The 19,641-nt window shown below is 47.9% G+C and overlaps 3 protein-coding genes across 3 annotated transcripts; all 3 read right to left on the bottom strand.

Annotated features, from left to right (window-relative positions):
* Nucleotides 1-1,006: 1,006 nt before the first annotated feature.
* On the bottom strand, nucleotides 1,007-9,230 carry LOC123702097 (histone H3-like). The gene is made up of 2 exons (XM_045649742.1): nucleotides 8,737-9,230; nucleotides 1,007-1,518 (listed from the first exon to the last, which is right to left on the bottom strand). Exons 1-2 carry the CDS (start codon nucleotides 9,067-9,069, stop codon nucleotides 1,195-1,197), a joined length of 657 nt encoding a protein of 218 aa, XP_045505698.1. The 5' UTR covers nucleotides 9,070-9,230; the 3' UTR covers nucleotides 1,007-1,194.
* A 1,525-nt stretch (nucleotides 9,231-10,755) lies between these two features.
* LOC123702084 (histone H2B) lies at nucleotides 10,756-11,274 on the bottom strand. Its single transcript, XM_045649729.1, has one exon. The coding sequence runs from the start codon at nucleotides 11,247-11,249 to the stop codon at nucleotides 10,875-10,877; it is 375 nt and encodes a 124-aa protein (XP_045505685.1). The 5' UTR covers nucleotides 11,250-11,274; the 3' UTR covers nucleotides 10,756-10,874.
* Nucleotides 11,275-18,457: 7,183 nt separating this feature from the next.
* LOC123702079 (histone H2A) lies at nucleotides 18,458-19,053 on the bottom strand. The gene has a single exon (XM_045649724.1). It carries the CDS (start codon nucleotides 18,935-18,937, stop codon nucleotides 18,563-18,565), a length of 375 nt encoding a protein of 124 aa, XP_045505680.1. The 5' UTR covers nucleotides 18,938-19,053; the 3' UTR covers nucleotides 18,458-18,562.
* Between the last annotated feature and the right edge of the window lie 588 nt (nucleotides 19,054-19,641).

The raw sequence follows: 19,641 nt of genomic DNA, 5'->3' as shown, positions 1-19,641 counted from the left end.
TAACTTAATATCGTCGCATAATAACGCATAATAAGCAATACCTAAATAATAGACAGAGGAGAAGTAACAATATTATGATGACGAATCGATAATAACACGAATGTAGTTAATTAATAGTTTATTATTTACCTAATCGTTAAGTTACTTATATATCATCATCATCATCATCATCATCATCATCATCATCATCATCATCATCAACTTAATGCAATTACAAATTCAATAGCGACAATGACGTATCCATGTTTTGATGAATTATTGTCGTACCGTTGTAGATTCCTTAAATCTTCGTAATGTACCTAAGCGCAGTAAATAATAATAGGTACTTAAATAAGAATATAATAATGAATCTAATTAGGTACCTATTGTCGAGCCAATTTAATAGGCCACATTTGACGTCTATCAATTTTATCTTCGAACAGAGGTAACCTGCTTAAAAACATCGATTAAAGTGAATAAATCGATACGGATTTGAAACATTTGTCAATCGAATTTATTAATTTATGATGATGATGATTTTTATTCACAAGACGTAATCAATGCATTCTATTCTAGATGTCAGATTTCGATTTTTAGAGTAACGCCTCTGGTATTTATTATGTTTAGAATGGTTTATCAGTAAAATGAAAATATCTTAAAATTATTACTTTTATCGGTCATTTCTAACAAAACGAAATACCTATCTTGTTATTCTATGTCGTCGTTACTAGATTACGTTGTTGAATTTTGTTGAACTGTCAAATGTTGCCTATTAAAGTGGCTCTACTATACTTAATATTATAATTAATGCGAAAGTTTTTGATGGATGGATGGATGGATGTATGTATGTATGTATGTATGTATGTATGTATGTATGTATGTGTTGAACCGATTACAATGAAATTTAGCACACATAATAATATTATAGAGAGTACAAGTGAAATGATAGCGAGTGTTGTAGTTTTGCGCGCGAGGGGAAACATATCCATAATACAATATTATATAATATTGTGGAATTAATGAATCGTTTGCGGCCCTGAAAAGGGCCTTTTTGTAGTTAATTTGTTTGTTTCAAAATCATCGCCGTGGTGATCGTACGCCCATCTTTATTCGTACCAAGAAGTATTAAAGGCCGAATCGATTGTATGGAAGAATTGACGTACGTACGAACGGACGGACGATCTTTGAAGTAACACAATTACTATGTAAAAACAATTAACCGCCGAATCCGTAGAGGGTACGTCCCTGACGTTTCAGCGCGTACACGACGTCCATTGCGGTGACGGTCTTCCTCTTTGCGTGCTCGGTGTAAGTGACGGCGTCGCGGATCACGTTCTCGAGGAATACCTTGAGAACGCCGCGCGTCTCTTCGTATATCAAACCGGATATACGCTTGACGCCACCCCTGCGAGCGAGACGACGGATCGCGGGCTTCGTGATACCCTGGATGTTGTCACGGAGCACCTTCCTGTGCCGCTTAGCGCCACCTTTTCCGAGCCCCTTGCCTCCTTTACCGCGGCCTGTCATATCGCCGACTGTCTTGCGTGATTCTACTCGTTTAGATACTTGCTTACTCGCTGCGTGCCCGAAAGCTTGTGCGCTCCGCAACGTTTAAATCGCCTCTATTTATACACACACATTATACACGCGTTTCGCTCGGCCCGGCCTCGATGCGCGACGGAGACGGATAGATAATATATCGTGCATATCGAGGGACTACGTTAATAATCTTTGAATAATAATAATAATATGATATCAAAATCATAAATTCAAACTCAATCACAATAATTGACAACATTAATTCATTTTTTTTAATCGCAAATATTTTTAGAGAAATTAAATAAAAAAAAAAAAAAAAAAAAAAAAAAAATACCGTAACCGTATCGTAGTTTACCTCAGCCTTATGTGATTTAAAAAAAAAAAAAAAAAAAAAAGTTTAACACAAATAAGGTTTCATAATATTATATTATCTTTAATTAAGATATTAAATAAAATCCTCCTTGATGATTCCCAATTCGACTGTAGTCTGTACTGTTATTTTACCTCAGCCTTATGTGATTTAAAAAAAAAAAAAAAAAGTTTAACACAAATAAGGTTTCATAATATAATATCTTTAATTAAGTTATTAAATAAAATCCTCCTTGATGATTCCCAATTCGACTGTAGTCTGTACTGTTATATTTTTACCTCAGCCTTGTGATTTAAAAAAAAAAAAAAAAAAAAAAAAATGCCAAATGTACCAACATCTAAATGAAAAAACTATTTCATTAGAAGTGTGCACGACGAAACGTAAATGTAAAGTACACAACTCATTTAATTAGTATAGAATAAGATAACGTATAAACTCCTGAAGGCTTACGCCTGAAGGCTTATTTTTAGTATGAATAAATGTATGTCTTATTTGAGTTCTTAAATGTAAAGTTTTATATGTTTGGAAAGTAAAGTATTTAATCTGTCTAGTATTAACGTAGAGTAAGCTCCTGAAGGCTTATGCCTGAAGGATTATTTTATAACTAAGAATAGAATAGCGAATTTATATGTAAAGATGTTTGTTAAATTGTTATTACGTAGTCATAATTAGATAGGAAAATTCATGAAAGATTATGACTGAAGACTTATTTACTTGGAATTTAAAATATTTATGTCTTGTTTAATGATAGTAAATGTTTATGTTTGTTTATTGAATATTGAAAATGTCTTTGTTTATGTGTTGCCTTAAGTATACGATAATGTTTTGTCTTTCTTTGAATTTACTATTGTAGATGTTAATATTTAATGATTATGTAATGATTAGGATATGTAAATTTAATGTTTCTTTTCCCGACAGCATCACGTCCGCGACTGCGCGCACAAACCGTTCCCCGCAGTATATTTATACACCTGAAGCGGGGGACGGGGTAGTATAAAAGTAAATTTCGGGAAAATCGTGCGCGCAGTCTAAACGGGGCGTTGGCGGGATATGTTATGGATGTAGAATTAATTAGTAATGTAATAATGAATGTAATGAAAACGTAGAAAATGTAAAATTGTGTAAAAATAAAGAGAATGAAAATAAAGGGTGAGGAAAGGGGCGTGGCCAGCCGGAGTGGAGGGGATAACACGTAGAGTATAAATATCGACGCAAAACCGGTTGCGTCATGGCATTCCAGTTGCTCCCGCGCTACAAGAAGAAACTAAGGAAATAACTCCGCTCCGGCTTGGCACCCTGGCCCTCTGCGTATGAAGAAATAATTGTTTGTATTATTTACAAACCCCCCCGCCACTACAGTCCACTTGAGAGGGCCTGCCGCCAACATTGGTCAGCTTCGAACCGGATCAGAAGAAAAATGAACACGAGAAGCCGGAGCGGAAGAGGAGCCACGCCATCGGTATCCGAGACGACCGCCACCGCCACAGGAACGTCATCAACGAACACATCGGAAGAAACGAGCGGCACGACGGAGACATCGGAGACCTGCACGACCGCGACGAGAACGACGAGGACAGAAGAAAAGAGCAGCTCGACGCCACCTACGCCGAGCACCATGCCCGCCGACAAGTTGCAGCCAGCGCCGTCACCCGTCGTAGGATACACAAACGCCGCTTTCGCGGCGCCAGCCGACAACGCCGACGCGCCGACGACCGCCGCTTTCGCGGCGCCAATAAGCAACGTCAACTTAAATACAAACGCCGCTCTCGCGGCGCCATCGAACGTCGCCGTCGGGTCGCCAGCACGCCGCTCGAAGACGCTCCGCCAGGCATCAGAGGTGCGGTCGCGGCGCTCCGTAGCCTCCCGCAAGAGACTCCTCGCGGAGTTGGAGGCGAAGGAACGCCTAGCCGAACTAAAGCTGGAACAAGCGAAGGCCGCAGCAGAACTAGAAAAGGCGCGGTTAGAAAGAATCCGCGCTGAAGAAGAATCAACAACGGAAGAGGAAGAAGAGGACTACGAACCGGAACGACGGGTCGAGTCGTGGTTGAAACAGCATTCAAGCCAGCCACTGCCACCCGCCGCCAACCCGACTCGCGAGCTCTCACCGCCACGCTACATAGCGAAGAACACCGACAACAAGGAAGACCGAGGATGGGGGGCCCGCCAGGAACAGGACGACGGGCAACGGGAACCGAAGAAAGACCCGCCCACGCGGTCACCAGAAGTTGCGGCAATTGTAACCGCCTTCAACGAAGTCGCAAGAAGCCAAAGGAAAGTAATAAGATACGGCGGTGAACTACCGACGTTCACCGGCTCCAGCAACGAGTGGCTATCGTTCAAGGCATCGTATGAAGAAACTGAAGAGGGATTCACCGACGGGGAAAACGTCGCACGATTGAGGAAGGCGCTGAAAGGAGCAGCCCTAGAAGCCGTCACCGCCCTACTCATATCACACACCGGACCCGAGAAGATCATCGAAGCCCTGCAGAGAAGGTTCGGCCGCCCAGACGCGCTCGTTTTGGGTGAAATGGAAAAAATTAAATCGCTACCACGAGTGTCGGACAACCCCCGGGATGTTTGCATATTCGCAAACAAAATAGCGAATATCGTCGCCACCGTCGAAATACTAGGAAAACCAGAATACCTGCACAGCCCGGAAATGCTGCGGCAGGTGCTCGAGAAGCTCACACCGATCATGAAGAATAAGTGGTACGACTTCGCCGCCGACGAACGAGACAAGACACCGCTACTGAAAAAGCTCGCAGAGTTCCTGAATAAAGAAGCAGACAAGTGCTCCAGTTACGCTCCGTTAGACACAGAGACGGAGAGGATAACAAGGAAAAGGACGGAGCGCGCCTACGCAGCAAGCAACGCGAGCGAGCGAGAAACAAGATGCCCGGTGTGCGAGCGAGAACACAAGCTTATCGAGTGCCGACAATTTACGAACAGCGACGTAAATACACGATGGGAAATAGCGAAGAAACATCGAGTGTGCTTCCGCTGTCTGCGAAGCAAACATCAACGAGCAACATGCCGCGCTCGTCCATGCGGCCTCAACGGGTGCACCATGAAGCACCACAAGATGCTCCATCATACAAAGACAGCGGAAAAGAAAAATGAAGAAACGACTCAACCGCAAGCCGAAACGAAGAACGACGAAAAAGTCCTCGTGTCGGCGATAAACATCAACAGCGCTACGTCGGAGCAACCTACGCGCCGCCGCGCGTATCTGAAGATCGCCCCCATCACCATCACGGGGCCGAAAGGAAAATGCGACACGTACGCGCTGCTCGACGAGGGAAGCACGGTGACCATCATAGAAACGGCGCTTGCAGAACAGCTGGGTCTCGACGGGCCACGCGAGTCCATCACAATTCAAGGTGTGAATGGACACGAGAACGAGCACGAGTACAGCAAGAGAGTGAAGGCACGAGTACGAGGACGACATGAAGAAAAAGATTACGTATTAGACAACGCCCGCACCGTGCACCAACTCCACGCGTTCACGCAGTCCATCCGCGAAAGTGACATCGCCCGCTGCAACCATCTGCACGACCTGCAAGACGACCTGCTGTACGAGAATGCAACACCGAAGCTGCTGATCGGACAAGACAACTGGGAGCTCATTATAACACGTAAACTACGGCACGGCAAGAGGAGTCAGCCCGTCGCATCGAAGACACTGTTAGGATGGGTACTGCACGGCTGCCGTTCATCGAACAAGCACCCAGTTTTGTTCTGTTCTCATCTCTCGGAAGCGGAGAAGTCACCCGACACACTCGAAAATATGATGAAGAAATACTTCGAATTAGAATCCATCGGCATCGAACCTAAGCGACAGCGCAGCGACCCGGAGCAGCAGGCACTCAACATACTGGAAAAGAAAAGTCAACGCCTGCCGTCCGGCCGATATGAAACCGGACTCCTATGGAGAGACGAGTCCGCAGATACACCGAACAACTACGGCGACACACTGAAAAGACTGAAGACATTGGAAAAGAAATTGGACAAAGACGGAGAGCTGAAGAGACAATATGAGGAAAGAATCGAAAATCTACTCTCGTCCGGCTATGCAGAGAAGGCGCAGACTCCGCCCACCGGCGGGAGAGTGTGGTACCTCCCACACTTTCCAGTGATCAACCCGGACAAAGCGAAGATTCGTCTGGTGCACGACGCGGCCGCTAAGTCACACGGCCGCTCTCTCAACGACATGCTGCTGCCCGGGCCCGACCTACTGCAATCTCTGCCCGCCGTCATCATGAAGTTCCGTCAACATCCAATCGCCGTGTCCGCCGACATCAAGGAAATGTTCATGCAGATAAAAATTATAGAAGACCGCGACGCGCTGCGCTTCCTCTGGCGTGGCGACCGACGCGACGACGGGCCGCCCGATGAATATCGTATGACATCGCTCATCTTCGGCGCCTCTTCATCACCGTGCACCGCGCTCTACATCAAGAATAGAAACGCGCAAGAACACGCGAACGAGAGTCCGGCAGCCGCACGCGCGATTCAAGAGAACCATTATATGGACGACTATATACATAGCTACGCGACCGAAGATGAAGCAAAGGAGATAACGGCGCACGTCGATCGCATACATCGATACGCCGGCTTCGAGCTACGTGGGTGGGCGTCGAACAAAGAAAACGCGACGTGCTTCCGCGCGGCCAACCGAGAGCTCACGGACGCGTGGGCCGCACTTGAAGAAGAAGCAGCAGCCCGCCGCATCAGCTGGCGCTTCCTTCCGCCGGCCGCCCCATTCATGGCCGGCGCGTGGGAGCGCATGGTACGCACCGTGAAAGAAGCCCTACGCCACACGCTTCACGAGCAGCACCCCAGTGACGAGACGCTCGTCACACTCCTCGCCGAAGTAGAAGCCACCGTAAACTCACGCCCACTCACTCATGTGGCCGTGACCCCCGACGTGCCGCCCGCCATCACACCGAATATGATCCTGCTGGGCTCCAACTGTTACGTGCCGCCACCCTGCACCATCGAAGAAGACCAAACAACAGCGCGCACACACTGGAAGCGCGCGCAACAGCTCGCCGACACCTTCTGGCGACGCTGGGTGCGAGAGTACCTGCCCGTACTCCAACAGCGGCGGGAGCCCCACGCAAGCGGCGCGGCCCCCAAGATCGGCGACCTGGTCATCGTGTGCGACTCCAATCATCCGAGGAACACGTGGCCCCGAGGACGAGTCATCGCCACGTATCCCGGCAAGGACGGCGAGGTACGAGTGGTCGACGTGGAGACCAGCGGCGGCAGAATCCTCCGGCGGCCCACCAAGAAGATCGTCGTGCTACCAGTTCGAATCGCAGAGTGCGACGGCGGGAGAAATGTGCACGACGAAACGTAAATGTAAAGTACACAACTCATTTAATTAGTATAGAATAAGATAACGTATAAACTCCTGAAGGCTTACGCCTGAAGGCTTATTTTTAGTATGAATAAATGTATGTCTTATTTGTGTTCTTAAATGTAAAGTTTTATATGTTTGGAAAGTAAAGTATTTAATCTGTCTAGTATTAACGTAGAGTAAGCTCCTGAAGGCTTATGCCTGAAGGATTATTTTATAACTAAGAATAGAATAGCGAATTTATATGTAAAGATGTTTGTTAAATTGTTATTACGTAGTCATAATTAGATAGGAAAATTCATGAAAGATTATGACTGAAGACTTATTTACTTGGAATTTAAAATATTTATGTCTTGTTTAATGATAGTAAATGTTTATGTTTGTTTATTGAATATTGAAAATGTCTTTGTTTATGTGTTGCCTTAAGTATACGATAATGTTTTGTCTTTCTTTGAATTTACTATTGTAGATGTTAATATTTAATGATTATGTAATGATTAGGATATGTAAATTTAATGTTTCTTTTCCCGACAGCATCACGTCCGCGACTGCGCGCACAAACCGTTCCCCGCAGTATATTTATACACCTGAAGCGGGGGACGGGGTAGTATAAAAGTAAATTTCGGGAAAATCGTGCGCGCAGTCTAAACGGGGCGTTGGCGGGATATGTTATGGATGTAGAATTAATTAGTAATGTAATAATGAATGTAATGAAAACGTAGAAAATGTAAAATTGTGTAAAAATAAAGAGAATGAAAATAAAGGGTGAGGAAAGGGGCGTGGCCAGCCGGAGTGGAGGGGATAACACGTAGAGTATAAATATCGACGCAAAACCGGTTGCGTCATGGCATTCCAGTTGCTCCCGCGCTACAAGAAGAAACTAAGGAAATAACTCCGCTCCGGCTTGGCACCCTGGCCCTCTGCGTATGAAGAAATAATTGTTTGTATTATTTACAAACCCCCCCGCCACTACAGTCCACTTGAGAGGGCCTGCCGCCAACAAGAAGAATTTAAGGTTAATGGTTACTGAATGTTTACATTACTAAAATCTAAAATTCATCAGGTAGGTAAGTTTTCTGTTTGTTTGTTATTTATAACAATATTCAGTATGCAGTAGGTAATATAATAATATTAATATTTATCATTCTCATAACAATATTATTAGGTATTTCGTTGTCTGTTTCTGTTACTGCACAGTGGAAAACATTTATAGTTAGGTTAGGTACTATTAAAATGAATCACGTGCGGCCCTGAAAAGGGCCTTTTTTTTTTTTTTTAACATTCGATGTCCGATGACGTGTCCTCTGTGCTATGTCATGTTATGTTATGTTATGTTATTTCATATTGAAACCACACACCACACGACACGACACGACGAGACACGAACAATGCAAACAACAAACGGATCTTAGGCGCGTTCACCACGGATACGGCGGGCCAATTGAATGTCCTTTGGCATAATGGTCACTCTCTTAGCGTGTATAGCGCACAGATTGGTGTCTTCAAATAGACCTACGAGGTACGCTTCGCTCGCCTCCTGCAGGGCCATGACGGCCGAGCTCTGGAAGCGGAGGTCAGTCTTGAAGTCCTGCGCTATCTCACGGACGAGACGTTGGAACGGCAACTTGCGGATCAGTAGCTCAGTGCTCTTCTGGTAGCGACGAATCTCACGCAGAGCAACCGTGCCGGGCCTGTAGCGATGGGGCTTCTTCACGCCACCGGTTGCGGGCGCACTCTTGCGGGCCGCTTTGGTGGCGAGCTGCTTCCTCGGCGCCTTTCCACCGGTGGACTTGCGAGCGGTCTGCTTTGTGCGAGCCATTGTGATCGGCGGGCTTGGTCGAAATTCGAATTCACTATATTATAGAGAAATAAAACAACAAAGTGGCCGCGATACGACCGCACGGAGAAGTGGTTGCGCTTCGAATGAATACGAAAACGCGTACGACGCCGTTTTTATAAACACGCCGTTTTACATTACACGCGTCTCCGTTTCGTTATTCATCGTGGTCGAGTGCGAGAGAGACATCGATAAGTAACCGTTCGCGCGGTGTGTATGACGAGAAAAGAGAGATAAAATAATAATAATCAAAGTTTTGTGTTGGATTTGCACGATTCCTGATGCAAAATTAACTACTTACTCGAACTCGAAAAAAAAAAAAAAAAAAAAAAAAAAAAAAAAGATCTTCAATGTGCAGATTGTCATAATATTGTCAATGTCATACACAACCCATTATGTTCGTCATTATGGTCGTAGGTACTGGATCTATTCATTAAATTTACATGTACCTAATCCAAAATGGATGGAAAACATTCAACTTTTTTTTTTTATTTTACTTCATACATAGGTACTCTACATAAGTGCAAAGTTTAATAAAAATGCGTTCAAAAATAAAATATGTCTTGGTTATTGCTTGATTCCTAGATTAAGAATTATTTTCTACTTTTTAGTGGTAAGTATCTAACTTGAAAGCGTGTTTTTTTTTAGTTTTTCAAACTCTACATAGGTATTTTCGTATAACAAAACTAAACAACACTAAAAAAAAAAAAATTACCTACAAATACATAAAACGTTCATAATATACCTAACTAGAAATTCGCCGCGGCCTCGTTCGGTTGCAAATTTTATGAACATTTAAAACTTATAAAATTCCTTCATTAACCGCTCTATCTATTAAAATAAACCGCATCAAAATCCGTTGCGCCGTTTTTGAGATCTCGAGTAATCTTCAACTTGATCATTCATTTCTATACGCCAGGAAAATTTCTATACGTCCGGAAAAATACTACTGAACCGATTACAATGAAATTTAGCACATATATAGAAGGTAACTTGGATTAACACATAGGGTAGGTTTTAACCCGGAAATCCCACGGGAACGGGAACTATGCGGGTTTTCCTTTGAAAACGCGGGCGAAGCCGCGGGCGTAAATCTAGTACAAAATATTAATTTACTAAAACTATTACAAAACACAAAACTAGGTACCTATATAAATATAACACAACAGAAAATCGGTTCGAATGTCTGTCCGTGTGTGCTATTTTCCCTATATTATAAATTTGTATAATTAAAACTAGAGAACCGATTTTGATTCGGTTTATTTCAATAGATAGACTGCATCTCGAAGGCTACTTTTTATTATTGCAAAATAATATTTTTAAAGTAAAACTAATGAAGAGGAAAACTTTGTTTGTTAATGAATAGGCTCATCATCAAAACTACTGGACCGATTTTGATGAAATTTGGCACAGACAGTCTTTAGACGCTGAGAAAGAACACAGGCTACTTTTTTAATATATATACCGCGGGCGAAGCCCTAGTTTGTAAATAAATTAAAATAAATCATACCCGCAAATGACCAACGTTAAACGTATAATTCGAAATTCGAATTTCAAAATTACAACTTTAGGTTTTCTTTTTTTTTTCTCACTGCTGTTGTTCGTGTTGGAGAAACGTATTTTTGACGTGTAAACACACACAATTCATTCATGAAATATATTGTGGCCCTGAAAAGGGCCGTTGTTGTTTTGATAGTATTTATAATAATAATAAACACAAAACGCGAGCGAGCGGGCGTTCGATAAGTCGAACACGCCACGCCGTTGTCCCGACGGCGGACGGCCGCTCACTTGGAGCTCGTGTACTTGGTGACCGCCTTGGTGCCCTCGCTGACCGCGTGCTTGGCGAGCTCGCCGGGCAGCAGCAGCCGCACGGAGGTTTGCACCTCTCGCGACGTGATGGTCGACCGCTTGTTGTAGTGAGCGAGCCGGGACGCCTCCGCGGCGATGCGCTCGAAAATGTCGTTCACGAACGAGTTCATGATGGACATGGCCTTCGAGGAGATACCGGTGTCGGGGTGGACCTGCTTGAGCACCTTGTAAATGTAAATGGCGTAGCTCTCCTTCCTCTTGTGCTTCTTCTTTTTCTTGTCAGACTTCGAGATGTTCTTCTGCGCTTTGCCGGACTTCTTGGCGGCCTTTCCACTCGTTTTTGGCGGCATGTTGCTTGTTGTAGTATAAGTTCAATCAATTGAAAATGTATAACATTTACATATACATATCGGGATCTTCGCACACGCAGCCTCCGCGAGGAGGCTGCGTGGGGAACATTGTTCGGGGCGGGAAGCCCCCTTCAATGGGAGTATAGCGCCGCCCGTCAACACGGGCGGGAATTTGGGGGGGCGTGAAAGCCCTTATTTTTTAGAATTTGATTCCGCGTCGCGCGAATCAATCGACCTCTTTCTTTTACGAGCCCGGCCATGAGTTGTGTCATGACCGGGGACGGAGGGGGACTGGGGCGAAACGACACGAATGGGCGGGGTAGGAGGCGCCAATTGCGCGTGGGAGTATAGGTGGGGAGGTGGGCTGGGTACTTGTGTACCGACAGACGGGATTTGTATTGGTGTAGGCGTAGGGGTAGTGGGCGGCGCGGCTGGGCGCGCCGGAGCAGTAGAGTGCGGGACTTGCGGGGGCGTGGGAGTGACGGAATGCACTATAAGTGCATGTAGGAAGGATCGGAGGGATGGCGCGTTATGCACCGGGGTGTGAGGGAGTGCACGGAGTGCGTGGGTGGAGGGTGGCGCTGGAGGCGCGGTTCGGGGTGCCGACATTGCAGCTAGCAATTCCGGTGGATAGGAGGGCGTTGTGTACGCCGCGGGAGGGGGGGGTGATAACAAGTCGCGCGGAAAGGGACAGCGCGACTCGGGAGGGGCGCGCATCGGTGCAATCCCTCGGAGATGGGAATGAGAGGATGCATCCGCGCGCGCAAACATGTTTTGGGATAGGCGTAGGATGAAATCGTCAAGTGTTTCCACACCGAGATCGCTGCGTATCCGCTCGTTCCTCACGCACCACGGCGCGCCAGCGATAGTGCGTAATGCGAGCGACTGCCGCGCACGCATTTTGCGGCGCAGGCTTTCACACACAAACGCATACCAGGCGGGCGCGGCGTACGTGAGGAGCGGCCGTAGGTAAATCTTATACAGACTTACCTTTATACGCAGCGGGAGTTCGGATGACAACACCGGACGAAGTATTGCGTGGGCGGATTTACACTTATTGATTACCCGCTTCACGTGGCTGTTAAAGCGAAGCCGGCGATCAATAGTGATGCCCAGGTAGGTGACATTGTTGGACCAAGGGATTTGCTCACCGGCCAGAGTGAGGTGGGTGGAGGGGGTCATACCGCCGAATACAATCGCCTGTGTCTTTTTAGCGTTCGCGGTAATCCGCCAGCGCTCAAAATACGCAGGCAATTCGTCCAACCAACGCTGCGCCTTTATCACCGCGTTCGATGTCCATACCGATGCGGTGACAAAGGCTACATCGTCGGCGTACAAAGCGACGATATGGTTAGTGGGTTGCGCGGGGGAGGGGAAATCGTCTGTGTAGGCAGAGTATAGCGCGGGCGATAAACAGCTGCCCTGCGGGACACCCGCCTGCACAGCGTGGTCTTGTGAAACGGCGGGGGACACGGAAACGTGAAAGGAACGATTCGTGAGGAAGGAGTGCAATATCCTCACGAGCCGCGCGGGGCACTGGGTGGCGGTAAGGATCTTATATATAAGGCCCTCATGCCAGACGCGGTCGAAAGCCTTTTCGATGTCCAACAGCACTGCAACCGCTCTCTCATTCTTGTTCAAAGCGGAGCTAAGGTGGTGCAATACTCTTGTCACCTGAAGGGTGGTACTGTGTGCCTCGCGAAAGCCGAATTGCTCAGCGCGAGGCGACAAGTACGGGCGCAGCATTGGCAACAGCAATGACTCGAATACTTTGGAGACTGTGCTCAACAGAGTAATGGGTCGATAGCTGCTCGGTAAGGAAGCATTCTTTCCGGGTTTGGGGATCATTATTACGCGTCCGGTCTTCCACACTGAAGGGAAGTGACCGGAGCGTAATATACCGTTAAACAGCCGCGACAAAGCCGCGACTGTTTTACGGGGGAGGTGGCGGAGGGATTCATTCGTCACGCCGTCCGCGCCGGGCGCTTTGCGCAACTTTGTACGCGAAATCGCACGGCGGACGGCGGACGGGGACGTGAAGAATGCTTCCCCAGCGAGTGGCATCGGTGAATTTAGAAAACTCGTTAGGTATTCGTTCACTGCCGTTGCGTGGGCGGCGTTCGACGGCGTCAGGGGGTTCGGCTGAAAAACTTGCGCCAGGTGTTCGGCAAACAAGTCAGCGCGACCCTGAGGGCTGTATACATAAGTACCTGCGGAGTCGGTGAGTGGGCGCGCGGGGGCGGTTGAGGATTTGAACCTGCGACAGAGTCGATGAAGCGACGGCCAGTCCTCGGCGGCCTGTTCGAGCGACCGGTGCCAGCCCTCGCTTTTGTGCTCCTCAAGCGCCGTGCTAACCTGTTCACGCAACCGAACAAGTTGCCGCTTGAGGGTCGGGCAGCGCGTTCGCTGCCATTGCCGTCGCAGAGATCGCTTCCTCTGGATAAGGTTTTTGAGGTAACCGGGAAGGGGGGGGAGACGGGAGGTGGACGGTTTGTGTGTCGTGGCTCGGACGAGGGCGGTTTGTAGTGTATCTTGCAAATCATTCGCAAACAACTCCACGTCCGCGGCGCTTGTAACCGCGCGTGCGGGGGTGGAGCGCTCAAGCGTGCTTGCAAATAACTTCCAATTTACACATCGGAGGGAGCGGGATGGGGCGATTGCCGGACTGTCTGCAGCGAACTCGGCCAATACCGGCAGGTGGTCTGAGTCGAGTTCGTCCACAATGACAGTTTGCGTTATCGACTGGCGGACCACATTGTGGATCGAAAAGTCGATAATGTCCGCGCGGTAGGAGTCTTGATCGGGATAATGAGTGGGTTCAGGAGGACCCTCTATTACGATATTGTTATAATCAATAAGGTTATAGAGGGCGTTGCCGTTGTGGCAGTTAGAGCGAGACAACCAGTGCGTATGCTTGCTATTCCAGTCACCCGCGGCGAATGTCGGCACGTCCGAGGCGAAAAGTCGTTTCACCTCGTTCGTGTCAACAGTCCCCGTAGGCGGTCTGTATATAGCATACATACGTATTCTGCCACCTGGAAGTTCCGCTTCAACGCCAAGCGCGGAAAATGACTGGGATGTGAAAGCAGGGAGGGGGGTATGAGGAATGGACCGACGGATAAGGATCGCAAGCCCGCGGTATCGCCTGCCAGTAGGCGACACCTCGTCCCTGCGATAAACTACGTACCCGGACGCGCTCAGCTTCGAAGATGGCCCCAGCTGCGTTTCGTTTAGCAGCGCCGCATCAATGTTCTGCTCCCGCATCAGGTGGCGGAGCAGTGGCTTCTTATGCGCCGGCACCATAGTGCGGGCGTTCCAATATAGTAGCCTGAGCGCTATTGTTGTAGGAGGCTGAGGAGACCCCGCATTACTATGGGTATGGGGTCTGCTCCCTCCTCTAAGGCGCTCAGGACGCTCTGGAGTACTAGCGACGCCGCTCGGATCACCGCTTGCTTCGCGGGATCGGCAGGCGCCGCTAGGGGGGGCTGCGGTGCCGACGATGATGCGGTCGGCTGTGTTCGGCGATGTTCGGGAGCCGAAGTTGCACTCGGCTCCGTTCGGGGGCGCTCGGCTGTCGTTCGGGGGCGCTCGGCTGTCGTCGTAATTGTGCGATGTTGCGCCGGCGGAATGTGCGCGGACGGGCCGGCTTGGGGCGCTGTGGCGGCGTCGCTCCGAGGGGGCTGCGAGCGGGATTTTTTCCCGCGTCCTCGTCGCTTACGTTTTGCGGGGGCGGCGGAGGCGGGATTTGCCGCCGCCATGAGGCCGCTGGTGTGCGCTTCTCCGCGCGGCACCGGCTGGATGGGTGCGGGCGGCGCTACTGGCGCGCTGGGTCTAGCGGCCGGCGCGGTGCGCGGCTGCTGTGCGTGGGTGGTGGTGGTGGTGGTGCGCGCGATGGGGCCCGCCTTTTTGTTGCGGGCCTCGCGCCGCATCACCGGGCACGACGCGTGGTTTGCGGGGTGTGGCCCCGCGCAATTGGCACAGATGGCGGGGGCGTCTCTCGGCCGCGGGCAGTCCGCGGTCGCGTGGCCCTCGCCGCAACGCACACAGGCAAGGGGCCTGTGGCAGTTGTGCGACGAGTGCCGGAAGCCCTGGCAACGGTGACATTGTGCCGGGCCCCGCTTCGAGCGCCACGCCTCGACGATTACCCCGGGCATGTGCATCAGCTCGTTGATGTCATAAATGCCCGGGGTGAGATTTGGTGTTTTCCTCAGTATTACCAGGAAGAGGCATCCGGGGCGCCCCTTCCTGGCGCGAATGGGCCGCGCGAACTCTGGGTCATACCCGAGTTCGCGCAGCGCGGCGAGCAGCTCGTCAGGCTGCGTATTGACGGGCAGTCCGCGGACGGCCACCTTGACGCTACGCTCGGCTTCGGGGGAATATGAGAACCAACTTATGTCGGCCCCCTCCCCCTCGATGCGGCGCAGGTAGCGGTCGATGGCGCGGTATTCTGCCTCGTCCTTAGGTGTGAAGCGCACGCCCGTCCCATAGGCGCGCGCGCTCACCTGGTGTCCAATGATGTTTGTCAGCTCCCGCAGGTGAGTCGTCCAATTTGGGAACGACTCAATGATAATAGGCGGGAACCTCTTGGATGCTGCGTTAGGTACTGTGGTTGTGTTAGCGGCGCCAGGTGGCGCTGCTGTGCGCGCGGGCGGCTGCGCGGGCGTAGTGCCGCTGTTTGTCGCCGGCGGCGGTTGTAGCCCGGATGGGCCGGGCTGCGGCTCCTCGGCCTCTCCGACGTCGATGCGGCGGGGGCGGCGCGGGTCGCGTGGGTGTAGTGGCTGTAGTGGCTTAGCGCCGGTGGCGGCGCCTGCACTTACCGCAGCGTAGGTGGCGGGTTGCGGTGCGGGCGCGGCGGAGGTGTCCATCGCAGTAACGATGGCGGGGGTGGCGACGGCGGGGGCGGGAGTCTGGCAAGGCCGCTTGGCCTGTGCCGACTCGACCTGCTCCTCCTCTTCGTCGCTGCTAATAAGGCGGCGGCGCCTCGCTCTCGGCTTGCCGGGCGGGATCGGTACGGAGGCGAGCTTGTCCAACAAGACCTGCTCGTCCTCCGGCGACGGCTCCTCCCAGCAGCCTGGCGGCATTCGCGCCAGATCACCTCTACGCATCTCAATATAGGATGCCAACCATCCGCGCAGTTTGTGCGATAGGTGGCCCGACTGCACGAAACGATCTATCATCATCACGTCCGATAGATATGCGGTACGTGGTGATGTGACCTGATTCGCGTCGGACTCTTCCTCGGCGGCGGCGGCGGGCCTGGGTGTTTCCCATAGCGGGGCGGGTTGCCAGAACGGTTGGGAGGGGCGTCCGGGAGCGGAGCTCGACCGGACTGCTCCATAGCGGTCGTGGCGTATTACGAAGCGCGGGCGCGATGGTCGCGCGGATCGCGCGGGAGTCGCGTGCATACTCGCGGCCTCCGTGTGGCCCTGAGAAGGGCCTTTAGGGTCGAGTGCTTCGGCGAAGCACTGGGTCGTCCGTCTGTGCTGTCTCAACAGTTACGGCCGCATCACCGCCCTCTCCGTTCTTCGGCTTTCACCGTCAAACGGCAGTCGGTGCTGCGGGACGTATCTGGGCTTCAACGAGCACGGGCGAACTTCTCAATGGGGCGACTAGCAAACGACTTTACTGACACGAAAGACGTGAAGTACGCACAAGGAAACAATGTAAGACACGAACACAACGACAGCTTGTATGTACGCGGGCACACACAAACAGGCGACGGACGTGGCTGTATAACATTTTTCGGTTCAAAAACCGGTCTACATCGCGCCACACGGCGTTACGGCCATCGGTTAGTAATGCGAGCTAGCACTTTTCGTTATCGGCCAATACCGTGGAGCGTAAGCGTCCCCTCCACACAGTGGGCGGTGAACATGCGGTGAATCATTTACATGTTTTCATTTGGCATTTTTTTTTTTTTTTAAATCACATAAGGCTGAGGTAAAATAACAATTATACAGACTACAGTCGAATTGGGAATCATCAAGGAGGATTTTATTTAAGGATTTTTTTTTTTTAATCACATAAGGCTGAGGTAAAATAACAGTACAGACTACAGTCGAATTGGGAATCATCAAGGAGGATTTTATTTAATAATAATATCTTAAATTTATCTTAAAGATATGAAACCTTATTTGTGTTAAACTTTTTTTTTAAATTGACACCAATAAATCAAACTGACGATGTCTGTCAAAATAAATATAATATTGATTCAAAGATAGTACATGAAATTGCATTGCGTTGTTATATATATTATTAATATAATAAAACGGTTGTGAGTGAAAAAAATTCTGTAACAGGTAGGTATAAAAATATCGAGCTAAATCATGATGGTACCTATATAATTTATTATCAATTAGTTTTTAGGATAACCACAAAAATGTGCATGTGCACACACAAATTATTTCTGGAAAGCATAATATTATGGAAACATAAAAAAATATACAGTCGTCTCCAAAAGCGAGAAAATTGAAAGGCAGCCTTGAAAGGTATGGTAGGTATAAATGTTATAATATTATTATTATTATCCATTATATTAATTATGGTCGATGATGTAGCTTTCGAATGATTTTGCAATAATAAAAAGTAGCCTGTGTTCTTTCTCAGCGTCTAAAGACTGTCTGTGCCAAATTTCATCAAAATCGGTCCAGTAGTTTTGATGATGAGCCTATTCATTAACAAACAAAGTTTTCCTCTTCATTAGTTTTACTTTAAAAATATTATTTCGCAATTAGTTTTTCAAACTAAGTATATATTTTATTTTACTTCATGCTCTACATAGGTATTTTCGTACCTATAACAAAACTAAACAACACTAAAAAAAATTACCTACAAATAGGTACATAAAACGTTCATAATATACCTAACTATTATATTCGCCGCGGCCTCGTTCGGTTGCAAATTTTATGAACATTTAAAACTTATAAAATTCCTTCAATAATATTAGTGTAGACAAACAAACATAAAATGTATTTTGATGCGTTCAACGAGAAGGTTTACTATAAACTAAACATCTATAATTATGTACCTACTATAATTAATATTATAAAGCTGAAGAGTTTGTTTGTTTGAACGCGCTAATCTTAGGAACTAGGTACTTGTCTTAGATAGCTCATTCAAGTTTATTATACGTAGGTTAGTTAATATTATTCATGTTCTGGTACGTGTCAAATGGTAAACGATCACTATCGTTGTTTTCAAGACATATATTGCGGCCCTGAAAAGGGCCTTTTGAACAATTCATAATATTATTATGATGAACATACATAAAAATATGTAATTGTAGCGTTATTGGTAAATGCAATGCAATCCAATTAGGCCTTCTTCTCCGTCTTCTTGGGCAGCAGCACCGCCTGAATGTTAGGCAATACACCGCCCTGTGCTATGGTCACGCCGGAGAGGAGCTTGTTCAGCTCTTCGTCGTTACGTATGGCCAATTGCAGATGTCTCGGAATAATTCTAGTCTTCTTGTTGTCGCGCGCCGCGTTGCCGGCCAACTCGAGAACTTCAGCCGCCAGGTACTCCATCACGGCCGCCAGGTAAACCGGGGCACCGGCGCCCACGCGCTCCGCGTAATTGCCCTTCCTGAGCAATCTGTGAATACGGCCGACGGGGAACTGCAGACCGGCACGGTTGGAACGTGACTTTGCCTTCCCCTTCACTTTACCGCCTTTACCGCGTCCAGACATTATTTACTGTTTTCTTTGATAATATAATAAACGAAAAACTGATACGTACGTACTTGATACGTACAACGATACGCGCCGATCACTAAAGTTGTATTTTTTTTTTAAGACGCCATCGGATTTAATATATTATACGGCACGCGTCCTAGTGATTGCGGTGGGCATGACGCCGTGAAATGCGAGCGAACACAAACGACGAGCGATGCGCAGTGAACACGACCGTGTCAAATAGGTAATAATAATATTTTTTTTTTTTTTTTTTTTTTTTTTAAGCGAGGCTTCATCAAGACCCATACCATACGTACATATACATGCAAATGATAATGATAATTTTTTTCACATTTCACACAAACAATATACCTACCTAAGCATTTTTTAATTTTTTTGATGCGGTGTACAGCATCCCCAAATATATTTGTAATGATTTTATAGCAAACATTACAATAATAAATTATTAATATGAGATTTTACAACAATCTAATTCTATGACGCTGTCGAAAAGACTTGTATCTGTACCGTGGTTGATTGTTTTAAAATAAGTAACAGAAACAGATTGTGTTGTCTAGACAACCATCAATAATAAATTCATACCAGTATAGATAGATTTTAGAGAGTATTTTTAACACAATTTTTAAAGTTGTGTTTAGTTTTATTTTTTATTATTACAAATACCTACATAGGTACTACATACATACAGGGAGTCGGGC

Source organism: Colias croceus, chromosome 23, assembly GCF_905220415.1.
Source record: "Colias croceus chromosome 23, ilColCroc2.1".
Taxonomy (NCBI): domain Eukaryota; kingdom Metazoa; phylum Arthropoda; class Insecta; order Lepidoptera; family Pieridae; genus Colias; species Colias croceus.
Note: the sequence above shows the minus strand (reverse complement) of the source record. Positions and strands in the feature narration are given on the sequence as shown.